The sequence below is a fragment of the Mercenaria mercenaria genome, chromosome 9 (genome assembly GCF_021730395.1).
Source record: "Mercenaria mercenaria strain notata chromosome 9, MADL_Memer_1, whole genome shotgun sequence".
In the NCBI taxonomy this organism is placed as follows: Eukaryota; Metazoa; Mollusca; class Bivalvia; order Venerida; family Veneridae; genus Mercenaria; species Mercenaria mercenaria.
In genome coordinates, this window is record NC_069369.1 from 57,984,830 (window position 1) to 58,010,451 (window position 25,622).

At 34.2% G+C, this 25,622-nt stretch overlaps 1 protein-coding gene across 1 annotated transcript in view; it reads left to right on the forward strand.

Moving 5' to 3' along the window:
- The window catches only part of LOC123546218 (hexokinase-2-like), a 92,907-nt gene that overhangs the window by 11,502 nt on the left and 55,783 nt on the right, over positions 1-25,622 (forward strand). Inside the window, exons 2-10 of the mRNA XM_053550579.1 lie at positions 5,363-5,525; positions 6,383-6,522; positions 7,515-7,730; positions 8,164-8,263; positions 14,084-14,276; positions 14,541-14,696; positions 16,698-16,837; positions 17,285-17,421; positions 18,473-18,600. Coding sequence (XP_053406554.1) covers positions 5,363-5,525; positions 6,383-6,522; positions 7,515-7,730; positions 8,164-8,263; positions 14,084-14,276; positions 14,541-14,696; positions 16,698-16,837; positions 17,285-17,421; positions 18,473-18,600 — 1,373 coding nt within the window. The remainder of the gene's footprint in view (positions 1-5,362; positions 5,526-6,382; positions 6,523-7,514; positions 7,731-8,163; positions 8,264-14,083; positions 14,277-14,540; positions 14,697-16,697; positions 16,838-17,284; positions 17,422-18,472; positions 18,601-25,622) is intronic.

Genomic DNA, 25,622 nt, shown 5'->3' on the forward strand with positions numbered 1-25,622 from the left:
CAATGTGTTTTGTACTTGAATCGGTTTCTTGTGTTTTGTACTTGAATGGGTTTCTCTGGCTATTGCCATTGCATTTTGCACTGGAATAGGTTTCTCTGGCTATTGCCATTGCATTTTGCACTGAAATGGGTTTCTCTGGCTATTGCCACTGCACTGGAATGGGTTTCTCTGGCTATCGCCATTGCATTTTGCACTGGAATGGGTTTCTCTGGCTATCGCCATTGCATTCTGCACTGAAATGAGTTTCCCTGGCTATCGCCATTGCATTCTGCACTGGAATGAGTTTCCCTGGCTATTGCCATTGCTTTCTGTACTGGAATGAGTTTCCTTGGCTATTGCCATTGCATTTTGCACTGAAATGAGTTTCTCTGGCTATTGCCATTGCATTTTGCACTGAAATGAGTTTCTCTAACAAAAACCTGAAAACAAAAAAAGATTTTTAGTGGAAAAGGAGTCATAATTGTGACTGAATGCAATTCATTGTAAATATATATACCTGTGTTTCCCGATTGGGGAGTTTCATTGGTAAAAATTTAGATAAAGTATCGACTAAATTTAACTTGGCAAATATAATTTAATGCCACCATGCATACTCTTACGCGTGGAGCCTTTTGTTGGAAACAAGTAAACAAAATTATTATTAGGAACAAGTTACAATATTTAGTTACAAGGTTCCTGTTCAGGAAGTAGGGAAAAACCATGAAAGGATTTACCAATGCATTTTTACTGGAAATTGGGTTTCCCCAGCTTTTACTGCTAAATTTTGTTCTAGCATTGGTTTCTGTATCTGTAACTCTGCCATCCATAAAGTCAAAAATTTAATGCTCCATATATTGAGATGACATGTCATGCGCAAGACCCAGACCCCAAGCTCCAAGTTCAAGGTCACACTCAGTGGTCCATAACTCTGCCATTAATCAAGGGATTTGAAAAAAATTGACACAAATGTTAACCATATTGAGAAGGTGTGTCACATTTATGACCCGTGCCTCTCGGGTCAAGGTCAACGTCACATAATGATGTGTGATTTTTTCACACAAACAACTGTGGCATGCATGGGAGGTGGGGGGTGGCATTTGTCACCAATAATGACAGCTCTTATTCTAGCTGTAAAAAGCCTAACTAATACTGTTTGCATGCTCAACATTAAAAGTGCAGAAACTGTTGTGCATCACATAATTATTTTAATGATCAGTTGTCAGACAATGCTGAGTTATGCAGACATAAGTGAAAAACAGGTTATCAAAGCAGTATTGGCTGTGCTCTATCCATAGAAATAGAAATTTTGATACAATTATTTTCGTGAAGAAAAAATGACTCCGGGTTTCATGCTTTCTGGAGTATGCCAGTAAGTTACAGAAGGTATATACTCTCTAAGTCAATGACTTACAATAAAGATTAAATACAACAGTAGGTAGAAAATTTGGCACCCTGTTCAAATGTAGCACCTGTATATATAGTAATAAGCTTGGAATTATTGCGTCATCTGTGATATTTCTGGTGCATCGTATACTGCATTTTGCGTCATAGGCGCGTTTCTGTTAGTAGGCCAATTAGATATACCTCACTTTGAACATGTTTTTTTCTGGAAAAGTGATTATCAAAGGTTAGCATAGGAAACGTTAGTGTAAAAGGTTTATCAGTAATTTTGATCTTGTGTGATTGCTGTAAGAAATCACTGGAAGAGGAAGATATTTTTTATGCTAGCAGTTTGTGTATCCCCTCAGGATTGGGGGAAAATACAGATTTTCACTCTCTGGTCTTGTGCATTCATCCAAAGTTCTATGTCTGTACATACTTGTTTGAATTAGTAGGCCCCAAATATATTGTTTCGAACTCCTTATTTATCATCTCAGAATTTCTTCCAGACAGAATTGATTGATTACTTCTCCTTATACGACTTCTGTAACATATTAGGTATGTATTGGTATTCTTTGAATGGCAAGGTCGACTTTGTTATTGGAATGTTTTCTTGAAGGTTGTTTCTAAATACTGCGTAATAGATCTAAACAGAAATTTCTGTATAATCAATACATGTATATATGGAAATAGCTGGTACAGGGATATTGATTCTTTTCTATGCAATGAATTGTGTGCTATGATATTACCATGTATTCATTAAATTATTACTGTCCCTTGAGACAGCTTTTTTGTTGAAGTTTCTCAGAAGAGGATTGGTTAGGTCTGTGGAGATTGCTTCTGTTGGTTTAAACAGGTCTTGTTTCATTTTCACCTGCAATACCTGAGTTAAAAAGCTTTAAAATCAAGGTCTTTGCTAATAAGGCATTTTTAGCTCATCTGATTTTTTGAAAAAAAATGATGAGTTATTGTCATCACTTGAGCGGTTGTCGGCGTCGGCGTCTGCGTCGGCGTTGCCTGGTTAAGTTTTATGTTTAGGTCAGCTTTTCTCCTAAACTATCAAAGCTATTGCTTTGAAACTTACAACTCTTGTTCACCATCATAAGCTGACCCTGTATAGCAAGAAACATAACTCCATCTTGCTTTTTGCAAGATTTATGGCCCCTTTTGTACTTAGAAAATATCAGATTTCTTGGTTAAGTTTTATGTTTAGGTCAACTTTTCTCCTAAACTATCAAAGCTATTGCTTTGAAACTTGGAATACTTGTTCACCATCATAAGCAGACCCTGTACATCAAGAAACATAACTCCATCTTCCTTTTTGCAAGATTTATTGCCCCTTTTGGACTTAGAAAATCAGTTTTCTTTGTTAAGTTTTATGTTTAGGTCAGCTTTTATCCAAAACTATCAAAGCTATTGCTTTAAAACTTGCAACACTTGTTCACCATCATAAGTTGACCCTGTACAGCAAGAAACATAACTCTATCCTGCTTTTTGCAAGATTTATGGCCCCTTTTGGACTTAGAAAATACCAGATTTCTTGGTTAAGTTTTATGTTTAGGTCAACTTTTTCTCTTAAACTATCAAAGCTATTGCTTTGAAACTTGCAACACTTGTTCACCATCATAAGCTGACCCTGTACAGCAAGCAACATAACTCCATCCTGCTTTTTGCAATAATTATTGCCCCTTTTGGACTTAGAAAATCATTTTCTTGGTTGAGTATTATGTTTAAGTCAACTTTTCTCATAAACTATCAAAGCTATTGCTTTAAAACTTGCAACAGTTTTTCACCATCATAAGTGGACACTGTACATCAAGAAACATAACTCTATCCTGCTTTTTGCAAGAATGATGGCCCTTTTTAGACTTAGAAAATCATGGGTAGGACAATATTTCTATTACACAAAAAAAATCAGATGAGCGTCAGCACCCGCAAGGCGGTGCTCTTGTTAAGTAAAAGATACTGAATGTTAATAGAAGTATGCAGTGAAATCATAATTCTTACTAGCTTCATTAGGGCTTATAGATCTATATAAATGGCCAAATATAATGAAAACTTCAAGTGAATGTACCTTGTTAAAAGAGGAAATAGGATGAGAAACAATTGCATCATCATGTTTACAAATGGACATGTGACTATGTGCAGTTCAGTTTATTTACATATTTTATCAGCCGTGTCACGAAATTTATTATATTCCGTATTTGGTATGGTATTTTAACCCATATCCGGCTAAATTTCTATAATGAACTTGTCCATCTTTCAATTTGGACAGTACCATTAACTGTTAAAAGGGGTGCTTACCAAAAAAAATACTGACTGAATGGCGAGCAGTGCAGATCTTGATCAGACTGCACAGATGTGCAGGCTGATCATGATCTACACTGGTTGCAAAGACAGAATCACTTGTGTCCAGCATTATAAGGGTTAAAGAAATAGGATGAGAAACAATTGCATCATCGTGTTTACAAATGGACATGTGACTTTGTGTCGTTCAGTTTATTTACATATTTTTATCAGCCGTGTCACGAAATAGATTATGTTCCGACGTATTTGGTATAGTATTTTGATTTAAGGCATTTTATTTTGATCGACTTTAAATTCAGGATATTTTATTACCATAGATAAAGCTCTGATTTGAATATATATGAATTCACGACACATGCCTCTTGACAAGGTTTTTTGAGGTTGTTGGCCTTGCCTCCTTTCATAGGTCACTGAGATTTGGTGTCAGTTAAAAGTAGATTTTGAAGATATATTTTCCTTGTTATTAAATTATTGAGAAAATTTTCAAGATCAAGGTTAAAGAAACAGGAAGATTTGTTACTCTTGTTTGCATTTTTGTATCTATTTTTAAAGACAGATCAGTCAAGTATGGCATATATCGATTTAACAGTGTAGCAAAAAACAGGTTGAAACTCAGGAAAGCTTTTTTATATTATTGATGTAGCTCTTAAGCCTGAGTATGGATTGGAAGAATGGTTATACAGAAAACCATTTGAAGGTTTTTCTGAGAGGTTCTTAAGAAGGTCTTTGATTCAAATCCCCATTGGAAAAAGAAGTAACTGCTCTATATAGCGATACCGAGACTGGTTAATTCTACTGCAACAGTAACAGATGAAGCAGTTTTATAGTGTATTTGGCATTATACTTAATAAATACATGACTTACAACATTTTTAATTGCAATGCACCAATGCCTGTGGAGTTAATTTTGTCATGTGATCAAATTTGACAGTTTTGTTATCTTTATTTTATGCTACAAACTTCAAAGAAACTTTTAAATATTTGATTGCATCATCATCTAATACGTTGTCACATTTTATATATAATAACTACATTTTAATTTGTGCGTTTAATAGTTAAAGATACTTTCGAAATATCAGTGCTACATGTTGAAATTAATTGTGTGTTTATATTCTTACTTTCAGATATGACATTTGTATATTTTTAAAACTTCTTGGAATTCCACTTCGAGTGGATGTAATGTAGAAGTAATGTGTGTGACTTAAAAAGTTTACGAATATGTCAATATTTAAATGTCTTTCAACTTAAGCAGTAAGGGAATGTACTGTTACAGACTGAGTATCATTATCTTAGGAATGTGATTAGAATATTGAGGAATTGATTCTTGTGACAAAGTTCTATTTTTAGAAAAAAATATAAACAATGAAATATGTTTGAACAGTGACAATTAGCTTGAGTACTGTGTGTTTTTTTTTTTGCGCAGAATTTGCTCCAGGGGTCGTTTTTATCTCGTTATATCTAGTATTTATTAATTGCAATTGTAATTTGTACTTTCTTAAAAGTATTGACAGAAAATGAAAATTGAACACCATTGTGATAAGATGGGACGTAGAAAGGTATATCTTACATAATTATATAATACGCATCATATAAAAAAAAAAAAAAAATTGTAAACATGTGTATTTATAAAATTCTGTTTCGTTTTGAAATAGGATTGGTTTTATCATGAATGTTCAGAACTCTGTTTTACATTTCAGATTGAAAATATAGTGCGGCCATTTATACTGAGTGACGATGACTACAATAGAATTATGGGCGTTATGCTGGACAACTTTAATAAAGGATTGGGAAAAGAGTCAAACAAACAGGCGGCTGTTAAGATGTTTCAGACATACGTAAAGTCTGTACCAGATGGCACAGGTAAGATATTGGGACATATTGCAGAGGTTGCAATTTTATATTTGTACATGTAGAAATTCCTGTACGTAACATTTAGCATCTCAGGTTCTTGTGGGGAAGGCGGCAAGTTTTTGTGGGGAAGCCATCATTTACTAGTGAGGAAGCACTGTCAGTTACATCTAGGGAATCTGTCAGTTACTTGTATGAAGGTGTCAATCTATCAATCACTTGTAGGAAAGCAGTAAGTTAGTTACTAGTGGAGAAGCTGTAAGTTACTTGAGGGGAAGTTGTCCGGTTCTTGTAGGGAAGTTGTCAGTTACTAGTGGGGAAGCTGTTAGGTACTTGAGGAGAAGCAGTCAGGTTCTTGTAGGGAAGCTATCAGTTACTAGTGGGGAAGCTGTCAGGTTCTTGTAGGGAAGCTGTCAGTTACTAGTGGGGAAGCTGTTAGGTACTTGAGGAGAAGCTGTCAGGTTCTTGTAGGGAAGCTGTCAGTTACTAGTGGGGAAGCTGTTAGGTACTTGAGGAGAAGCTGTCGGGTTCTTGTAGGGAAACTGTCAGTTACTAGTGGGGAAGCTGTTAGGTACTTGAGGGGAAGCTGTCAGGTACTTGTTTTGAAGCTGTAAATTACTTATATGGAAGCTGTCAGTTACTTGTGGAGAAGTTGTCAAGTACTTTGGAAGATTACTAAACCTTGGAATATTATATATAAGGTCCTTCATGTCCAGTAAAATACAAGTTTTGCTGAAGCACTAAGTGAAAATTATGAGAATTGGAACATTTGAAATGTAAAATAAGACTAAGTTGTGCCAATAAGAGTTGTTAAAGACAGTTATAAGTAGTTTGGCTATATTTTTACTGTAAGTTTTGTTATATTACAGAGAAGGGAGATTTCCTTGCCCTTGACTTGGGTGGTACTAATTTCCGTGTACTTCTGATCTCGCTGGATGAGAAAGAAGTGAAGATGGAGAGCAAAATCTACCTTATACCTCAGCATATCATGGTCGGGTCTGGTACACAGGTATGTATATCTTTCAAGTCTGTCAAACTTAAGACCACAGTGGTCTCTATGACCAAGCAGTAAAGGTTTGAGCCTTGCAGTGGTTGATGGAAGCCATTCATCTGGTATATTGAACATAGACGACCTATCATACCTGAGATAATTTGGTCATGGGCACCATTTACGATAGATATGTTGAGTACTATTTATGTTGGCGCAACTTGTTGCATCATTTTTGCTTTTTTTTTTTATTGACAAATTCTGTATGCGTACAACATATCTATCAAACAAACATGAAAGTTGGATATTGATATTGATAATCTTACAGTGAAAAAATCTGTGACTTGTTGTTTCGCCCACACATTCTCATTCTGTGTCTTAAAATAGAAATTATTACATTTTCAGAGCTTTATCTGACATATATATAGATGAAATAAATATTGTATATCATCATTAACTGTCGCAGTCAGCCGGTCAGCTACATCTTAAATGTTCTGTATCCCCTAACCGAGTATCCTGTTTCATTTAAACATGTATGAAAATATTTCATTCAAACATGTATGACAATGCAAGGATTTTTCAGTCCACTTTGTTGAAACAACATTGATAGGTGACATTTTACAAGTAAATAAAGATGAAAGTTTACATTTGTGCAGTGTAAATTTGCACAAATTAAGCCAGAGTTGATAAAAAAAATGTACTAGACATAATAACACTGGTCCCGATAAAACGCTTTCTTTCCTGTTTTATTGTAAAATTACATCGCGTATTTTGGTGTTAATGTATGCATTGAATAGAAGATAGATCTACTTTTTAACATCAGGTTTTGATTTTTCATTGAACAAGTAGCGTATAAGGAAGTCATCTGTATGCAAAATTTCCATTATATTTCATGTTGACCAGATAGATATTATCAGTCATGTGAACATGACATAGCTCAAAACATTAGAGCATAATGTGAGACAAAAAAAGAAAAGAAAATATGACCTTATTTTTGCTATCTTTGTTTTCAGTTGTTTGACCATATAGCAGAGTGTATCTTTAAATTTATGAAAGACCATCAGTTAATGGACAAACACTTGCCACTGGGTTTCACGTTCTCGTTCCCCTGTCGACAGGAGGGACTCGACAGGGCCATCCTTACTAACTGGACCAAGGGGTTCAAATGTGAAGGGGTAGAGGGGAACGATATTGTCAAACTACTGCATGAAGCCATCCAGAGGAGAGGGGTAAGAACTGAGAAACTCTTGACATTTGTTTAAAGATAGTGGGGTTTTTTTTCCAGTGGAAGGAAAGATTGGTTTTATTGCTGTTATATGTTACATATTGCTGTCCAGTAATGCAGGGAATTTCACCACTTGAAATTATAAAAGTTAATCTAAACAGGTTTTTATAGGGCTTCAGTGAAAAAGTTTTATTGAAAATTTTATTACCATAACTAAAACATTAACACCAAACTGGAAATTGAAACATTTCAAAAATTGACTAAAATTCTGTTTGTCAATAGGCCTCAAGATGAAAAATCAAGTTGAAGAATGCAAGTGCTTAATTTTGGCTATAAGTTTATACTAGCTAATAAAATAAACCAGGAAGTGTACATGACTAGTAAATTTCTGTACAGAAAATGTAAAGAAATCAGTTGCATTTTTGTTTTCTTTGCAGGATATGAAGGTGAATTGTTTAGCTGTGATCAACGACACTGTAGGTGCACTGATGTCATGTGCTCACAGTGATAATCTATGTGCAATAGGTCTTATTTTGGGTAAGTGTCACATGTTAAAAACTAAACATTTCAGTACACAGCTTGATACAATATTAAAAATGAAAAATGGATGCGAAGCACAAAATGAATTACAAAATGCAGCAACAGGGTGTCACTTTTAACTAAAAATATGCAGAAATGTTGCCTTAATTTCAGATTGCTTTCTGAATACTAACTTTCTCAATTTATTTCTCACATTTATAACACCCAATAACCTTTTTTCGTCACAAAATTTTTACCAGGTTTTTCAACACAAATTTTTTTACCAGTAAGGGAGTAATTTTACAGTATTTTTTATGGGAGTCAGTCATTCCTGTAGAATTTTTTTATACAGTTGAAACTTTATATCTCGAACACACTTATCTCAAAATTTTGGCTATCTCGAAGACATTTTCAAATCCCAGCTCAAAAACACATGCACAAAAAATTATTTTTAAGTCAAATTACGGTTATATCTTAGTAAAACGCTTGATCCCCAGGAATTCGAGATACCGAGTTTCAACTGTATTTCTTTATCGCAAAAAAATATTGACATCATTGAAGAGTAACATTACATCAATGTTTTGCCTTTAGGCACATTATATATTGAATGTGGTTTTTGTCGATATGTTACATAAAGCATGACGCAAAATGATCTTGTATCTCTTATTTGGGGTTTTAGTCAATATATGTTAAATCAGCCAACAGTCAGTCAATAAAGAATGTCACCGCTTTTTGTAATGTTGCCAAATTCAATAGTCTGTCAAAACATTTTGATTGTTGGAAGATTAATGACAAATGTTTGAAGCCATTGCTAAGTAGACGGGGCCTTTTGTATCAGTTATTTATCCAAAGTCATAGGTTATTGGGCTAAGGATATAAATATTTATGTATTTGAATAAAACTGTGTCATTTCACAGTTAGATAAGAAAACTTTATAGACTGAATGCCAAAACTATAGACTTACAGAGCTCCAGATAAGATTTTAGGTTAAAGGGTATTTTACCCCCTAGTTTTTTTTTCAAATGGTATTTTACTCCTAGATGTTTTTTCAAAAGGGTATTTTAGAATTCTAAATGGTTTTTCAGAATTCGAAATCATTTAAAAGGGTAATAATAATAACTGTTTGTATAATTTTCTGATATTCATGTGCTCCGCTGAAGTGCCTTTGTCGACTAATGCTGTTTTCCTGAATATTTTTGAGCCTTCATTCAAATAGTTTTAACATTTAGTTTACTGCATACATTACATCTTACACTACATCTTAATTTCAGTTACTGACCACTGCGATATATCAACAGCCAGTGATACTTTGACTGTCAATGTTTTTTTCAGAAACACCAACATGTGTGTGCTTCGGCTTTTTCAACAGTTACCCATTATATATCATAGATCACGTGCTTAGCGATAGGCATTGTCCGAGTCATCTCCTGTCACACACTAATATACTTGAAGAAGAAAATGGCATTATTTTACGATATCGTTTGCGTTTGCTTTTATGAGACACCATTTTGTTTGTTGTACTCGATTACAAAAAGGATGTGCTTGATTTACGATAAAATTGGATTACGCACTTAAATCGAGTAAAATACGTATCCCGTTTTTAGCTCATCTGATATTTTGAAAAAAAATGATGAGTTATTGTCATCACTTGAGCGGTTGTCGGCGTCGGCGTTGCCTGGTTAAGTTTTATGTTTAGGTCAGCTTTTCTCCTAAACTATCAAAGCTATTGCTTTGAAACTTGGAATACTTGTTCACCATCATAAGCTGACCCTGTATAGCAAGAAACATAACTCCATCTTGCTTTTTGCAAGATTTTTGGCCCCTTTTGTACTTAGAAAATATCAGATTTCTTGGTTAAGTTTTATGTTTAGGTCAACTTTTCTCCTAAACTATCAAAGCTATTGCTTTGAAACTTGGAATACGTGTTCACCATCATAAGCAGACCCTGTACATCAAGAAACATAACTCCATCTTGCTTTTTGCAAGATTTATTGCCCCTTTTGGACTTAGAAAATCAGTTTTCTTGGTTAAGTTTTATGTTTAGGTCAGCTTTTATCCTAAACTATCAAAGCTATTGCTTTAAAACTTGCAACTCTTGTTCACCATCATAAGTTGACCCTGTACAGCAAGAAACATAACTCCGTCCTGCTTTTTGCAAGATTTATGGCCCCTTTTGGACTTAGAAAATATCAGATTTCTTGGTTAAGTTTTATGTTTAGGTCAACTTTTTCTCTTAAACTATCAAAGCTATTGCTTTGAAACTTGCAACACTTGTTCACCATCATAAGCTGACCCTGTACAGCAAGCAACATAACTCCATCCTGCTTTTTGAAATAATTATTGCCCCTTTTGGACTTAGAAAATCATTTTCTTGGTTGAGTATTATGTTTAAGTCAACTTTTCTCATAAACTATCAAAGCTATTGCTTTAAAACTTGCAACAGTTTTTCACCATCATAAGTGGACACTGTACATCAAGAAACATAATTCTATCCTGCTTTTTGCAAGAATGATGGCCCTTTTTAGACTTAGAAAATCATGGGTAGGACAATATTTCTATTACACAAAAAAAAATCAGATGAGCATCAGCACCCGCAAGGCGGTGCTCTTGTTTTAATGCGTATCAGTATGCGTAGGTTTGATTTTAAATGCGTTTTTTGTAAATTTCAAAACGTATTTATGCAAATACGCATCTTATCTGGAGCTCTGGACTTACATGAGAGCATGAATGGATTAAGCGGACAGAATTAAAGCGTTTTCTACAGACATTGTTTACAAAATTCAAAGGTACAAACTTAAATGTAGGGTGTTTGAAGGTTACAACTGCTACATGACTTGAGCGTGATCATGTTAGAGATGTGCACCGACACACATACGTAAAGGAGGCCTGTCTTTTTGCATGTATCCACCTTTTCAGTCTTACCACTCTAGCTCCAACTGACGTCACATTAAATTGGATACAGTCATTTCAATATTTGTTCGCATATATTTTAACTTCAACATGTTTAAGATGTTTTAAAAATATTTTCACCAAGAAATGCACAAAAAGAATTACATGAAATAATACTTTAAAAAATTTACACTTAATGATTTTTAAAATTTTTCTCAAGAAAATGATATCCTGCAATACTGTTTGTCAGTTCTTTTTTTAAAACGATGACATTAGAATGAATAAATAAATATTCAGATTCACAAACGTTTATTTTCATTTTTTAAAGGCAGACAAATTTATTATTAGTGGTTTCAGATGTTAACCCTTTTCATGCTTTACATGATTGATTCTGCCTTTGCGACCAGTGTACATCATGGTCAGTCTGCACATCCATGCAGTCTGATCATGATCTGCACTGTTCACCATTCAGTCAGTATCTCTTTTGGTAAGCACCCCTTTTAACAGGTAATGGTACTGTCCAAATTGAAAGATGGACAAGTTCATTATAGAAATTTAGCAGGGTAAGGGTTTAAGTAGGACAAACCATTAAACCAATATTGACATATAGAAATTTACAATCAATAGAAATAAAGTGTATCAATTATATATTCAACTTCGAACTGGAATAATATATTGTTGGAAGACCAGGTAGTTAAGTGCAATAATGGTGAACAGTTAACACGTGTTTTGGGTAAATGCCAGTTTGGTTTTATATAAAACAGAATTTTTAACCAGTTTAATCTAGTCTTAGACTCTGGGCAAATGTCCAGCTAACATCAAGGTAAAACGTTTAAAATGGCATGACTCCCTAAAAATGTCAAATATTAACATTCTGAACATGGTTAGTGTTTGAAATTATTTTTTGTCCAATGGCATTGCAGTATTTTTCAAATTATTGGTAAATTTATTTTGGTAAATCAGCATTTACTTCCAGTCATTTATTAACCCGGTAAGTCACATATTAAACAAAAAGTAATTTCAAACACTAAACAGGTTAGTGTTTATTAGTAAGCATTTATCAAATTAAATTGGTCACGCGGCTGTGCCTATACCTATACTTAATCTTATTTTGAAATAATTAGAAATCATAAATATTATTTTGTTGATTTTTTTTTTAAAGTCTAGTACAGATAAAAACGTACTATTTTGCATTAGGATTGTACCCTGTGAATAACACAGTTGAAATACTTCTGCATGTTTTACCTTCTGTTCAAAAAGTGTTTTTTCTTTCGTTACTAAATTCTGCCTAGAACATGCCACATTGCTCTGTTGTCACTCTTTCTTGGCAATTTATCAGCCGACATACTGCAAAGGTGTCTATAAAAAATGAATATAATGTTAATATGGGTGCACTCAAAGGCTGTCTAGATATCTATTTATTAAGGAGTGTTCTTTCACAAAATAGAAGAGCTATAAAATGGAAATAAAAGGCATCTATTGTGGTTTTGCACTGATTAAAAGTGATTTATTTGTTACATTTGAGCCCCCTGCCAAGATTTCTTTATTTTGGCTAAGTACATGCTGATAAGAACAAAACTGAAACTTCAAAGCCAGCGGTAATTAATTTAAATGTTTTAATTTATGACAAATTTACTACAAATTTGCATGTTCATAAGACAAGTTTCCGCTGGATGATATAATAAAATACATTTACATAATGTTACCGCATAGGTAACAAATCATAGGAATTTAAGTGAAGTAAGGCAAATTGGTGCTGGGGTTATTTTGGAACATGATGAAAGTTATTTGCATAATTATTATATACTATTTAATTTACTGCAGTCGCCCCTTTATAAACTTGGTTCAGTGATATTATCTGAGTTGTACACACTGGTACTTGAAATATGACATTAAAGGTTCTACTAACTATTTTTCTCTTGTGAAATGACAGACTGATAAACTTGGTTCAGAGATATTATCAGAGTTGTACAGGCTGGTACTTGAAATATGACATTAAAGTATCTACTAACTTTTTCTCTTGTGAAATGACAGACTGTTTAAACTGACATGTATCATAAAATTGAAAAAAAAAATCTATACATTTTTTTTTTCCTTTTATAAACAGCAAGCTCTCACATATCATCAGTCAGAAAGACATGTGAATATTTACATTCTTTCAGAAACAATTAGCCGCACGCCAAACTAAAACGGGTTATATGCACTAGTTCACAAATAATTAATGCCTTTGTGATTAAAAACAGACAAGATTTCATAACTTTGTCCTTGTCATAAATATATTCACTATATTTTCTGTCATCTTGAGGTTTCAAGGAAATACTCATTTCTCATTTTGAACATGCTAGTGACATATATGAGCCGTGCCATGGGAAAACCAACATAGTGGCTTTGTGACCAGCATGGATCCAGACCAGCCTGCGCATCCGCGCAGTCTGGTCAGGATCCATGCTGTTCACTGACGGTTTCTCTAATTGCAATAGACTTTAAAAGCGAACAGCACGGATCCTGACCAGACTGCGCAGATGCGCAGGCTGGTCTGGATCCATGCTGGTCGCAAACCCACTATGTTGGTTTTCTCATGGCGCGGCTCACATAATGTTTTATATGAGTACACATGCATCTGCTTAGGTTCAGATGTACTTGCCTTCCATACAAGGCAGTTATGAGGCTTTTAGTCCACATCTTTGGATATTTTGGACAATGGAATCTTTTTTTTTTTTTACTGGTCCTCAAGAAGGATGATACTAAGCTAGTAAACTATCCCTGTATACAAGATAAATAGGCTGTATGGCTTGAGACTACATCAAAACTTACACAAGGAGAGACGTTGAAAAGTTTGAATCCCAAGCGGTGTAAATGGTGCGTTCCGTATGATTCAAGTGGAGAAGTTGTCAAATATTTGTGTAAATTTGACATTTATTTGAAAATTGTCCTTATAACTATTTCCAGGTACTGGTACAAATGCGTGCTACATTGAGCGATTAGAAAATGTTGAATTATGGGACGGTGACTGGGAGGAGCCACAGCAAGTCATTATCAACACAGAATGGGGAGCACTGGGAGATGATGGAGCCATGGACTTTATGAAAACGGAATATGACAGAAAAGTCGACAAACATTCTATAAATCCTGGAAGACAGACGTAAATACAGACTTTTTGTTTATCACTTAAAATGCAACATCTTTTGGCGGAAAACTTTAAATTTGTTTATTACTTGCTTTACATACAAAAAGTTTTAAGTCCAAAAAAATAGCCATTTTTCCCACAACCATGAAATTTTATGCCTACAAAATTCATTGATTTTACAGTATCTGTCAAGTGAAACCACAGTAATTATGATTTCGCAATATCTATTTGTGATACAACATTTTTTGTACTTTATGGACTTTTATTATACTATTGCAGGTATGAGAAAATGATATCTGGTATGTACATGGGAGAGATTGTTCGTCTTGTCCTTGCAAAGTTATGCAAACACGGTCTCTTGTTCGGTGGTCGTGGCTCTGAGGAACTTCATACTATGGGGAGATTCTACACTAAATACGTGTCTGAAATTGAAAGGTAATTGAATCGCTTGAATAAAGAAAGTAAAATATATAAGATTCTATTAGTCTTCTAAAAATAGAACTGATTAAATTATATAGTATATACAGTCTGATGAAATCTTTTTACCAAGATTTAGCAACAGCTTTGGAACCTTGAAGACTGATGAAATTTTTCAGTACCTGTTACAACATACACTTGTGAAATATTTCAACTCTTGCAGCAGTAGCAACAATGTTAACTTGCTTATGGCATTAAATTATATTTACTTTGCATGTAATGATTTATTATTACTTTGATTGTGATAAAAGTGTTTAGCTTCATTGAATCACTCAAGAGTCTGCTTCCTGGAAAGCCCAATGCTGGTATTTTATAGCAGGGTGTTGTCATGACCCCAGAGAGGCTTGAACCCATGACCTCCAGGTTGAGCGACTGACAGTTTACTGACAGCTTAGTCATTATACAGTCACTCTTATTAGCTATGTTTATACTGTAAACATTAACGTTATTGATTTATATTCTATATACTTACTTACCTACTGTCAAAACATGAAATCTGTGGCAGCTGTTACGAGTGTTATTGTCTATTTCACAACAATATTGATCAGCATCCATATACTATGTATGTAATTACTGTAGAAGATATCACTTTTCCATGTACAATATGTCTGCAGCTGATAACATATAGAGTTGAAGAACAAAACATTGGTGGTAAATAATTCTTTTAGCCCCAGATACAAAGTATCTGGAGGCTATATTTTTTATTCGGGCGTGTCTGTCCATCCGTTGTGTCGGCTCCATATTTTCTTAACAGCTGGGAAATTTTTGAGTCGGCTAAAGGCTGAAAGCCTTTTGACGAGTCCTTGCTATCCAACGATTCTCTAAATGGACCAAATAACACAGTGAAGGGATGTAGTTCCATTAGATTTCTCAAACTTCAAACAGTTCACTGCATGAATGAAGTTAAGTTGTGTCAATTCCCTTTGCTATGACCAATATACGATGTAATCTGTCATATTTATGACTTGTAATTGTGCAATTCTCGAATGTAACTCATTAAGCATAAATGTGCATTTTAAGAATTGCGCAGGCTTACAAAGCTTGGGTAACATCCAGCGAAAGACAAAAAATAGTTCCAGCAGGGCTCCAGATAAGATGCGTATTAGTGTAAATTACGTATAGAAATAATGCAAATACGCATGTCTAATAATTTCTAAGCGTATAAAAACATATATAAAATTACAGAAACGCACACAATGCTTTTTTTAAAAACAAAATCTGAATCGTCTGGATGCGTTAGGTAACATAGCCGATCAGCCTTAATTCTCCCACATTAAACGTAAACACGCATCGTATGATTTCTATAAACTTTGCGTGGGTTGAATTTTGCAGACAGTAAACGGATAAATTCTCGGAAAAAGAAGCTCTTACTGGTTTGTTTAGTTACCACTGATATTAAAAATGATTTTAACTCTTATTTTTCGAGAAATAAACAAATCGGCGAAACATTAAATTGTATTTTCTTGTAGTTTTTGAAATCGAAAGTAGATCGTCTATGTTTGGCGAAACAAAACAACTTTTTTATGAAAAGATTTAAATAAGAGGTAATTTAACCGTAAACTTCAATGTCAGATACTGCCAATTGCTGCTAAATGTCTTCGTATCATCACAATTTGTAAAATATATTGGTCAAACTGGCGAAAAGTGTAATCGTATCCGGATATAATATTTTGGGTAAATATCGAGCTGTGTTATGAAATTTTAAGAAAAAAACTAAAAACAAACTGAAACTGGTAGACTATACTGTCAGTACATCAATCATTAGCCGACTCAGGCCATTCAGGCCTTTGATTATAAAACTGTTAACCTCGTGAAGATGATATGCGCAGTACTAAAGCGGTGTTTTTGGTGATCAGCAGTAAAACTAGTTAGTAAGGTGTTGACTGCTCCACAGTGGTAACTATTGTAATTTTTTTTTAAAGTAATAAGTCAATAAGACCACATTGTGTTCCTTTTCAGTGATGTAGATGACCATTTCAAGAACACAAAACAGGTGTTTGAAGAACTTGGAATCCCCAGTCATACAGAGGAAGACTGTCGTATCGTGCAGCATGTGTGCTGTCTTATTTCAACCAGAGCTGCATACCTTGCTTCTGCAGGTAACATAACATCTTAAGAAATTTAGTACTGTAAAAAGCAAATTTAGAAATCTAAACAACAGTTCAAGGGAGGTAAATCTGAAATCAAGAATAAGAATGCTACAAATAATGGTAAAGAGATATATTTTCATTTATTTCTGGCTTTTTATCTATGGTTACTGCATTGATGTAAATTTTAGGAAAATTTGATTAGTAATGCAAAAATATCTAAAACTGCTGTATTAAAAAGAAGTTGGGAGACATTGATATTGTATATAGGTAATTCAAGCTTTAATACATTTTCTACAGGGAAATTTCAGAACATATGCTGCTTTTAGAGCAAACATCCTTTGTTTTCCTTGTTTATATAAACCTTGAAATTGAATACTTAAGTGGTGTTTTTGTGTACATATCATGTGCTTACCATTTCAATCGAATACTTACATGGTATTTACTTATGTTGTATAGGTATCGCTTGCTTGTTGAACAAAATGAACAGACCAGATGTTGCTGTTGCCGTGGACGGATCACTGTATAGATTCCACCCACACTTCCATGATTTGATGATGGAAAAAATACAGCAGCTTGTAACCCCTGGTATTAAGGTATGTACCCAAATACCCTTTCAATTCTAACAATACTTGGATATATGAATTACTGTAAAATCATTCATGAATATTGATGGAGTTCTAATTTTTGTGGATGTAATGGTTTAGTAAATCCCAGCGAACAAGGAAAATTCCAATTCAATTTATGTTCAAAAGTTGAAATTTACAACCATATCCCCATGCATTACCTGTTTTGATCAAACATAGGAAATTTTATGCCCATGAAATATGATGATTTCACAGTACTTTGAAATAAATACCTGTTGAAACAAAGTTAAACAAAGCCCCCACACTTAGCTCAGTAGTGAGAGTGTAGATCTATGGATCACGGGGTCATGAGCTATCCTCGGGCAAGGTGTATGTTCTCTGTGACGATTTGATAAAAGACATTGGGTCTGAAATCATTTGGCCTCCACCTGTGATTCATGTAAGGAAGTTGGCAGTAACTTGCGGACAACAGGTTTGTTCTGGTACAGAAACCAGGAACACTGGTAAGGTTAACTGCCAGCTGTTGCATAACTGAAATACTGTTGAAGAATTGCGTTAAACCCTAAACAACAAAAGTTAAACAAACAAGTTAGTACTTTGGTGTACTTCTAACTTAGATTGTTGCTTTTGTATATATGTGTTTAAATTTGTAAATTAAGGGAAAAGAATATAAATTCATGCCTGTAGTCCAATGAAAGGTCAAACTTCTGAAGTCATCATTTCATTCTATCTTAAAGCTTTGGTTAGTTGACATGTTGAACTTTTGATATTTACAAAATGGAGACTTAAGATTTATCTTAGTTTTAGAACTTGATCCTGAGTTACGGTTTCTAGTGTTTTATAAAAGCACTACTAAAGATTAAGGCATCAAGATTTTTAAACAAATTAATTGTCCAATCCATAAATTGGTAGAATACAAAAATAGGCTGACATTTTAATTGTTTGTTGCAGTTTAATTTAATAGATTAGGGCAGCCAAGATAATAAATCCTTCACCATTTTTTAATGCTTTCACAGTAGTTTCTAGTTCTTTGTTTAAAGCAATTATTATTATATTCCAGTTTCGATTAATGTTGTCTCACGACGGAAGTGGAAAGGGAGCTGCCCTTGTTGCTGCTGTCGCCGACAGAGTCAGAAGACAGAAAGAGCAAAATGCCCTTGCCAGTAATATGAACGATCTTTCGGTTTCTTAACAACATCCTGAAAGAAACTAATGGACTTTCTATAATCCAGAAGTGATATAAATAGAACTACCAATCGTACAAAACAACATGTATCACTACAACACACACCAGGACTTTTTGCTGTATCTTTCACTTAGATTGGGGAATCTGTAAAGATTTTAGCTTAATATTTATCAAGGGATGAATGTTATATAGGGGCACTTTTATTGTTGAAACCCCTCATGTTTCGGTGATTGAATCTCATGAACACAGTGTTAATTTTAAGTGTGTCAAATTCATGATCATTGTAGATACACTGCCCTGCAAAAATATTTGAACACCAAAATAAATTTTGAGAATTGTTCACAGTGTTAAAAAGTTGAAATCTAGAATAAATTTTGACAGTAAAAAGAATCCATCATCCTTGGCATGAAGTCCTTAGTGGTAATTTGTGATTAGACGATCACTGAATGATGTAAAGATGACACAGGAGGGTCAGTTTTCAAGAATAAATTATTTGACATGTCTGTCGACAGCCAAGTGCTGAAGATTTCATTCCGAAAAAAGATGTATATGCTTTCAATAAATCAGTAATTATATTATTTATTGCATAGAATTTCGCCTTTTACTTAAGAAGCTTGTATTAAGTTAAGTGCTTGATATGTAATGGTTATTTATGAAGGGCAGTGTATTGTTAGTTCCCTGAAGGGGAAGATATAGAGTTATATTTTCGTCTTTTTGACAAGATATGGCATGTATTTTACCTCTTAGGAGTTTTATTTACTGTATTAGAAAAATACATTTTAGGTGGCATCCAAGTATTGAAAAGTGTATTAGAAGATTGAATGAATGTTGTGTTTCTTTAGAAATTAGACATATCTTTCCACTTTGTCGCTGCATAATAGAAAACTTTCAAGCTTTACATATCTCAAAGACGTGGTGTAAAACTGCCATAATGTTAACTAAGAGTATGATTGTTAGTTTTGTATAAAGTTTTTGGTCTGTTCAATACATTTGGAAGGTAACTGTACCCATATTTATTATTGACAATGGTGCTCAGGTTTTTAAGTAGGATCTGATTGTTAACAAGTTGTTACGTGTGCAATTGATATGTTACCAATTTTATGCATGGTTATGGAAACAGAGTTAAAATGAAATGAAAGAAGGATGTTTTCAAACAAACAGATGCCACAACGATTCTAACGTACTATGCCGAAATTAAGTCGTTAATATCTTTGTACATTCCTGTTCGATTTGTAATCGGATATACCTAATATTCCGAAAAAAAAAAGAAGAAAAAAACAGGTAGCTTGCACACAATTTTTGCATTTCTTGATGGTTGATGTTACAGCACGCTGAGTACAAAGCTGTTAAGTTTGCGGCCATTATTTATTTATGTAGAAGTGTTAAACTGTCTTTCAGTGTTGCTTGATCATATTCATTTTGTTGATATATTGTTTGTTAAATGTACTCCAAAAAATACAGCGTTGTAAAAAAACTGCATTGAATATTATCTTAAAAAGGTTTAAGAAATGATACATTACAGAAGTGTTGTAAATTATTTAAACACAACAAAAAAGTTCTATGTCCCTTAGAATAATTAAACGAGGGTATAAGCCCAAGTGCAATACTCTTGCTGGCATATATCTCATTCAGAGATTTTAAATTAAAATTGGCTTCCGTTATATGTAATTCTGAGTCTGATATATGTAAAATATCAGATAAAATAACACTATGGTAACACTGTTTCTTGGTGGCTACAAATTCGTCCGGGTATATCACCGTTATCATGTATTATTAGGAATAAACAGAATATTCAGTACAGTATAATCAGCTTGATTAAAGATACATAAAATAAGATTAACTAGCCCTGTACTATTGAGAATTAGAGCTTAAGTTTGTGTTTGCTTGCCAACTCTTGTAAACATAATTCTGTTCATAAGGCTTCAATTCTGGGTGCTTTTTGGAGAATTTGTTTCCACTACAACAAGTGCACATAAAAAGTAAATGTCATTGAATGATATTGTAGTATGTACAACATTTGTCTGCTTATTGTGTGGTCAGCCCGGTGTCAGTATAATGTGGGATATCATGTCACGTGTCTACGGCGTGATATTCCAGTAAGACAGCACTATAAAGTTGGGTGCTGTGCTCACTGATACAAGTAGACCCGGTCGTGACTGAAAAGTTGTTGAAATAGACATTAAACCTGAACACACATACATTGATAGTATCTAGTAGGTACCTTATTGGTACCCATTTTGCTCTACATTTTAGTGATAGAAGGAAAGGAACTATTTAGTTGCGATTTTTTATGCATCCTGTTAAACCTAGCTTGTTTGTATTGCCAGGAAAGGATTTACTGTTTGAAATATTCATTCTGTATTTACACAGATTTTTATAATGCAATTGATTTTCCAATGCTCGTTAGATTTTTGCAATAACTGCTCCATGGAACATATGAACTATTGCTGGTTAATAAAAAGATATTTGTGTATGAAACAATTTATTGTATATTGCTGTAACTGTTTGACTTAATTTTTAATAGATGCTGATTTTAAACATTTTAAATAGTGATTTATTTATGTCGGCTCATTAGGTTTTAAAATCTTCCATATTCTTATTTAGAGGAAAGTTAAGTTGAAATATGTTAAGAGAGATGTGTATCAGTGTATCTGTGTTAAGTTCCAACTGCATTTAGTGATCAAAGATCTAGGCAGCTCATCATGCGTTTTATGGTACTGGATTTCTGTATCGGCTTAAAATTGTGTTTGAAGTACTAAGCCAAAGAATCTTCTAAATTCTCTAAAGTTAGTTTGATAGCACCTCTTTTGAATAAAGCTTTTTGTTCACAAAGTCCCAGGCTGTGACACAGTCCTAAAAGGGTATCTGCTATAATGCATGGGAAATATCACATAAATAAAGTAATTTCTCTGACATGTCTAAGACAAAGGGAGACCTTAAATATTCAGTGATACTGGTTATGTTCTGTAAAAGACACCACCAACAGTATTGAATACCACTCAGTGATCTAACATCTGGAAATAAATACACATTCTTCAGAAAAGCTTTTCTAACATGACTATTCAAATTTCCCCCATCTTTCAAACACTAAATATAATTTTAGGCATTCATTATTGGGCATGTCATGGTCATGCAAGTTTTGATGGCCTTTTGGATGGGCAATCGTTAAATTTTTTTAACTAAACTCACAGAAAACTATTGCCTGGTGATATGCACACAGAAAACTATTGCCTGTTTTAATGCATATTTTAGACTGATACAGAGTCGAGTAACTTTAACTTATAGTTATCATCATGCTTTTGTTGTTATTGTGATTTTTATTGATGTTGCAGTTAATCATGACTTTCATTAAAAGTTAAAAATGTTTTCTCTTTTAAATTAAATGGTTAGATATACTTTTCTCTTCATGGATCTCCATGGCCGAGTAGTAAAGATTGATGACTTTTAGTCACTTGACCCTTGGGTTCGAAACCTCATTTGGGGTGTAGAATTTTTTTCATGTGATGTAGCCAGCCGATTGATTTTGGAGCGTCTGTGCTTTTAACCAGGAGCCAGTCTGTGGTGAAATAACACCAATACGGGCACCTGAAGTCTTCCATCAGTCTTCAAAAGCTAGAAAGTCGCCATATGACATAATTGTGTTAGTGTGATGTTAAACCAAACCAAAAAAAAACAAAAACACTTTTATCTTCAGAGTAAATTTGCCTTAAAAAGAGCTTTTTGAAAAAGGCTTAATCAGACGTAGTTCTGCCGGTTTCTGGGAATTTCTGATTCAGTTTGTAGTAGACTCTGCTTGAAAAAGTATCTATGATCCAACAAGTTGTTTGTCCCAGCACTCTGCATGTCCTGCTGGCTTAGCTTGTGCCAAAACTGCTTTATAGGAATTTATTCTAGTGGAGGAAAATAAAAATAAAGCCGAGCCTAACCTAATTGTTACCAAGTGTCTTGTTAAGTATAACAAACTTTTTCTTTTAAAGTTGAAGCTCAGAGTTAATTAGTTCAACAAAATGGAAAAGGTCATGTAAACATATTTAAAAATTTTCTGTTTGTGTGCTATTTGCTTTTATTACTTTTGGTCAAAACTTAAATACTGGTGTGTTACAGAATAGCACTTTTTTATGAAATAAAATTTCCACAATTACAAACATTTACCAGAGCATTATCAACCAGTGTCAAGGTCTTTAAAGAGCAAGCCGAAGCTTTTCTGAAGCATCGAAACTGTTTTATTTTACTGAGGAGCTTTTTATGTGACATGCCAGTCCAACACAACAGGGTTGACAGAGCAAAAAAAAAAAAAAAAGGGAGAAAACGTATAGACAAGATGTTTTCAACAAAAAAAATCTAATGTGTGTATGAATTATATTTCATATCCTGTTGAATGTGCCATAAAGTGAATTATGTAGGGTGTACTAAAAGATACTATGTAAAAAACACTTTAATACCATAAAAGTGAAAGAAAAAATTTGGAAAAAAAAGATCTGTCACCTGTGAAGGGACTGGGCATGTATGTTATGTGTTACAGCCACTTGAAAGCGTCCACAGAGAAACGAAAGTCTTTCAGAAAACTTTTAGCAGTAGAACATACCTGTGTTAGTAATGTTACTGAGACATTATATGTTAGTGTTATTGTTAATTTGTTGATTCAGCTATATAACGTTAGAATGGAAACTTTTACAGAACACATCATGTACTATATAGGAATAGTTTTTTTTTCTCTTAAAATGCACTGTGCTACTTCAAATAAATGTTTGAAAAAAGAAATGTTGTCTTTTGTTACTATGATCACCAGATTCTGAGTGGATTTTTAGCATTTTTAGCTCAGCTGTCACATAGTGACAGAATGAGCTTTTGTGATCGCATTTTGTCCGTTGTCCGTCCGTCCGTCGTCCGTTCACAATTTCTTGTGAACACGATAGAGACCACATTTTGCAATCAATTTTAATGAGACCTGCACACAACTTGTATTGGCATAATATCTCGGTTCCTTTCAAAAACTGGCCAGATCCCGTCATTTGTTTGAGAGTTACGGCCACTTAAAAGGCCAAAATTTGCTATTTTTGGCTTGTAAGCACGATAGAGACCACATTTTGCTTTCAACTTTAATCGAACTTGCACACAACCTGTATTGGCAGAATATCTTGGTTCCTTTCGAAAACTGGCCAGATCCCGTCATTGGTTCCAGAGTTATGGCCCCTTAAAGGGCAAAAATTTTCTATTTTTGGCTTGTGGACATGATAGAGACCACATTTTGCAATCAACTTCAATCAAACTTGCACACAACTTGTATTGGCATAATATCTGAGTTCCTGTTGAAAATTGGCCAGATCCCATCATGGGTTCCAGAGTTATGGCCCCTTAAAAGGCCAAAATGTGCTATTTTGGCTTTTGCAGCCATATAGAGACTTCATTTATGGTTTGATTTGATACAAACTTGCAAAATATCTTTAACAACAATAAATCTCGGATTCTATGATGAATCTGTCAGATCCAATCATAGGTGCTGGAGTTACGGCCCCTGATTGACCCCTGAAAGAGCCAAAATTTGTTAATTTTTACCTTGTGAACACGATAGAAGTGACATTTTATATTTGATTTTAACCACACTTACACGCAACTTAAGTCACAATAAGATCTCAGTTCCTTTCGAAAACCGACTAGATTTCATCATGGGTTCTGGAGTTACTGCCCCTGAAAGGGGCAAAATTTTCTAGTTTGGCCCTTTCAGCCATATAGAGGTTGATTTGATACAAGCTTGCATAGAATGATCATCCTGATGATTTCTAGGCCTGGATCGAAACTGGGTCATGTCTGGTCAAAAACTAGGTCATCAGGTCAAATCAAAGGAAAAGCTTGTTAACAACCTAGAGGCCACATGTATGACCCTATCTTCATGAAACTTGGTTAGAATGTTTATCTTAATGATTTCTATGACAAACTGGGTCATATGGAGTCAAAAACTAGGTCACCTGGTCAAATCAAAGGAAAAGCTTGTTAACAGTCCTGAGGCCACATTTATGACCCTATCTTCATGAAACTTGGTCAGAATGTTTATCTTGATGATTCCTAGGCTAAGTTCAAAACTGGGTCATATTATGGTCAAAAACTAGGTCACCTGGTCAAATCAAAGGAAAAGCTTGTTAACACTCTTGTTCATTTGATGTGCATAAAACTTGGTCCGAATGTTTGTGTGCATGAAATATCAGATGAATTTTTATCTGGGTCATGTAAGGTCAAAAAACTAGGTCACCAGGTCAAATCAAAGAATAAGCTTGTTTACACGTTGTTTGGTCCAATCTTAATGAAAATTGGTCAGAATGTCTCCATGAAATCACTAGGTAAAACAATAATAATAAATAATTGTTTACACTGTTATTGTGTGTTACTCAGGTGAGCGACTTAGGGCCATCTTTGCCCTCTTGTTTTTTTATTGTGAACATATATATTAACCCTTAGCCTGCTGGCGGCCAGTGATTCTGCCTTTGCGACCACTGCAGACCAAGATCAGCCTGCACATCCGTGCAGGCTGATTATGGTCTACACTGTTCGCCATTCAGTCAGTATCTTTTGGGTAAGCTCCCCTTTATAAGCAGTTAATGGTACTGTCCAAATTGAAAGATAGACAAGTAAATTATAGAAATTTTTTAGGATAAGGGGTATTAATATGCTATTATGTACTTTACGTAAACATATATGTCTTTATCAAACTAGGATATCCTGTTTGTACTGAACCAGGATACAACTGCTGTAAGAAAATACTGCTGACGTAACTGTAAGTGAAAGAAACCACAAAAAATTGACATGCTAACTCACAGATGACTTAAGTGGATTCATAGAATTAAAACGTCTTTATTGTAAACATTGGTCAGATGACCTTGTATCCTCTTCATTGAAGACCGCACTATACGACTATACTAAACTCGAAGGTTTAATATTAAGAACCAGAAAGATAGAAATAAGTTCAAAAAGACATGTATGTATTGTATTGAAAATGATCAAAATTGTTATAAATTGTGGTGTATACCTT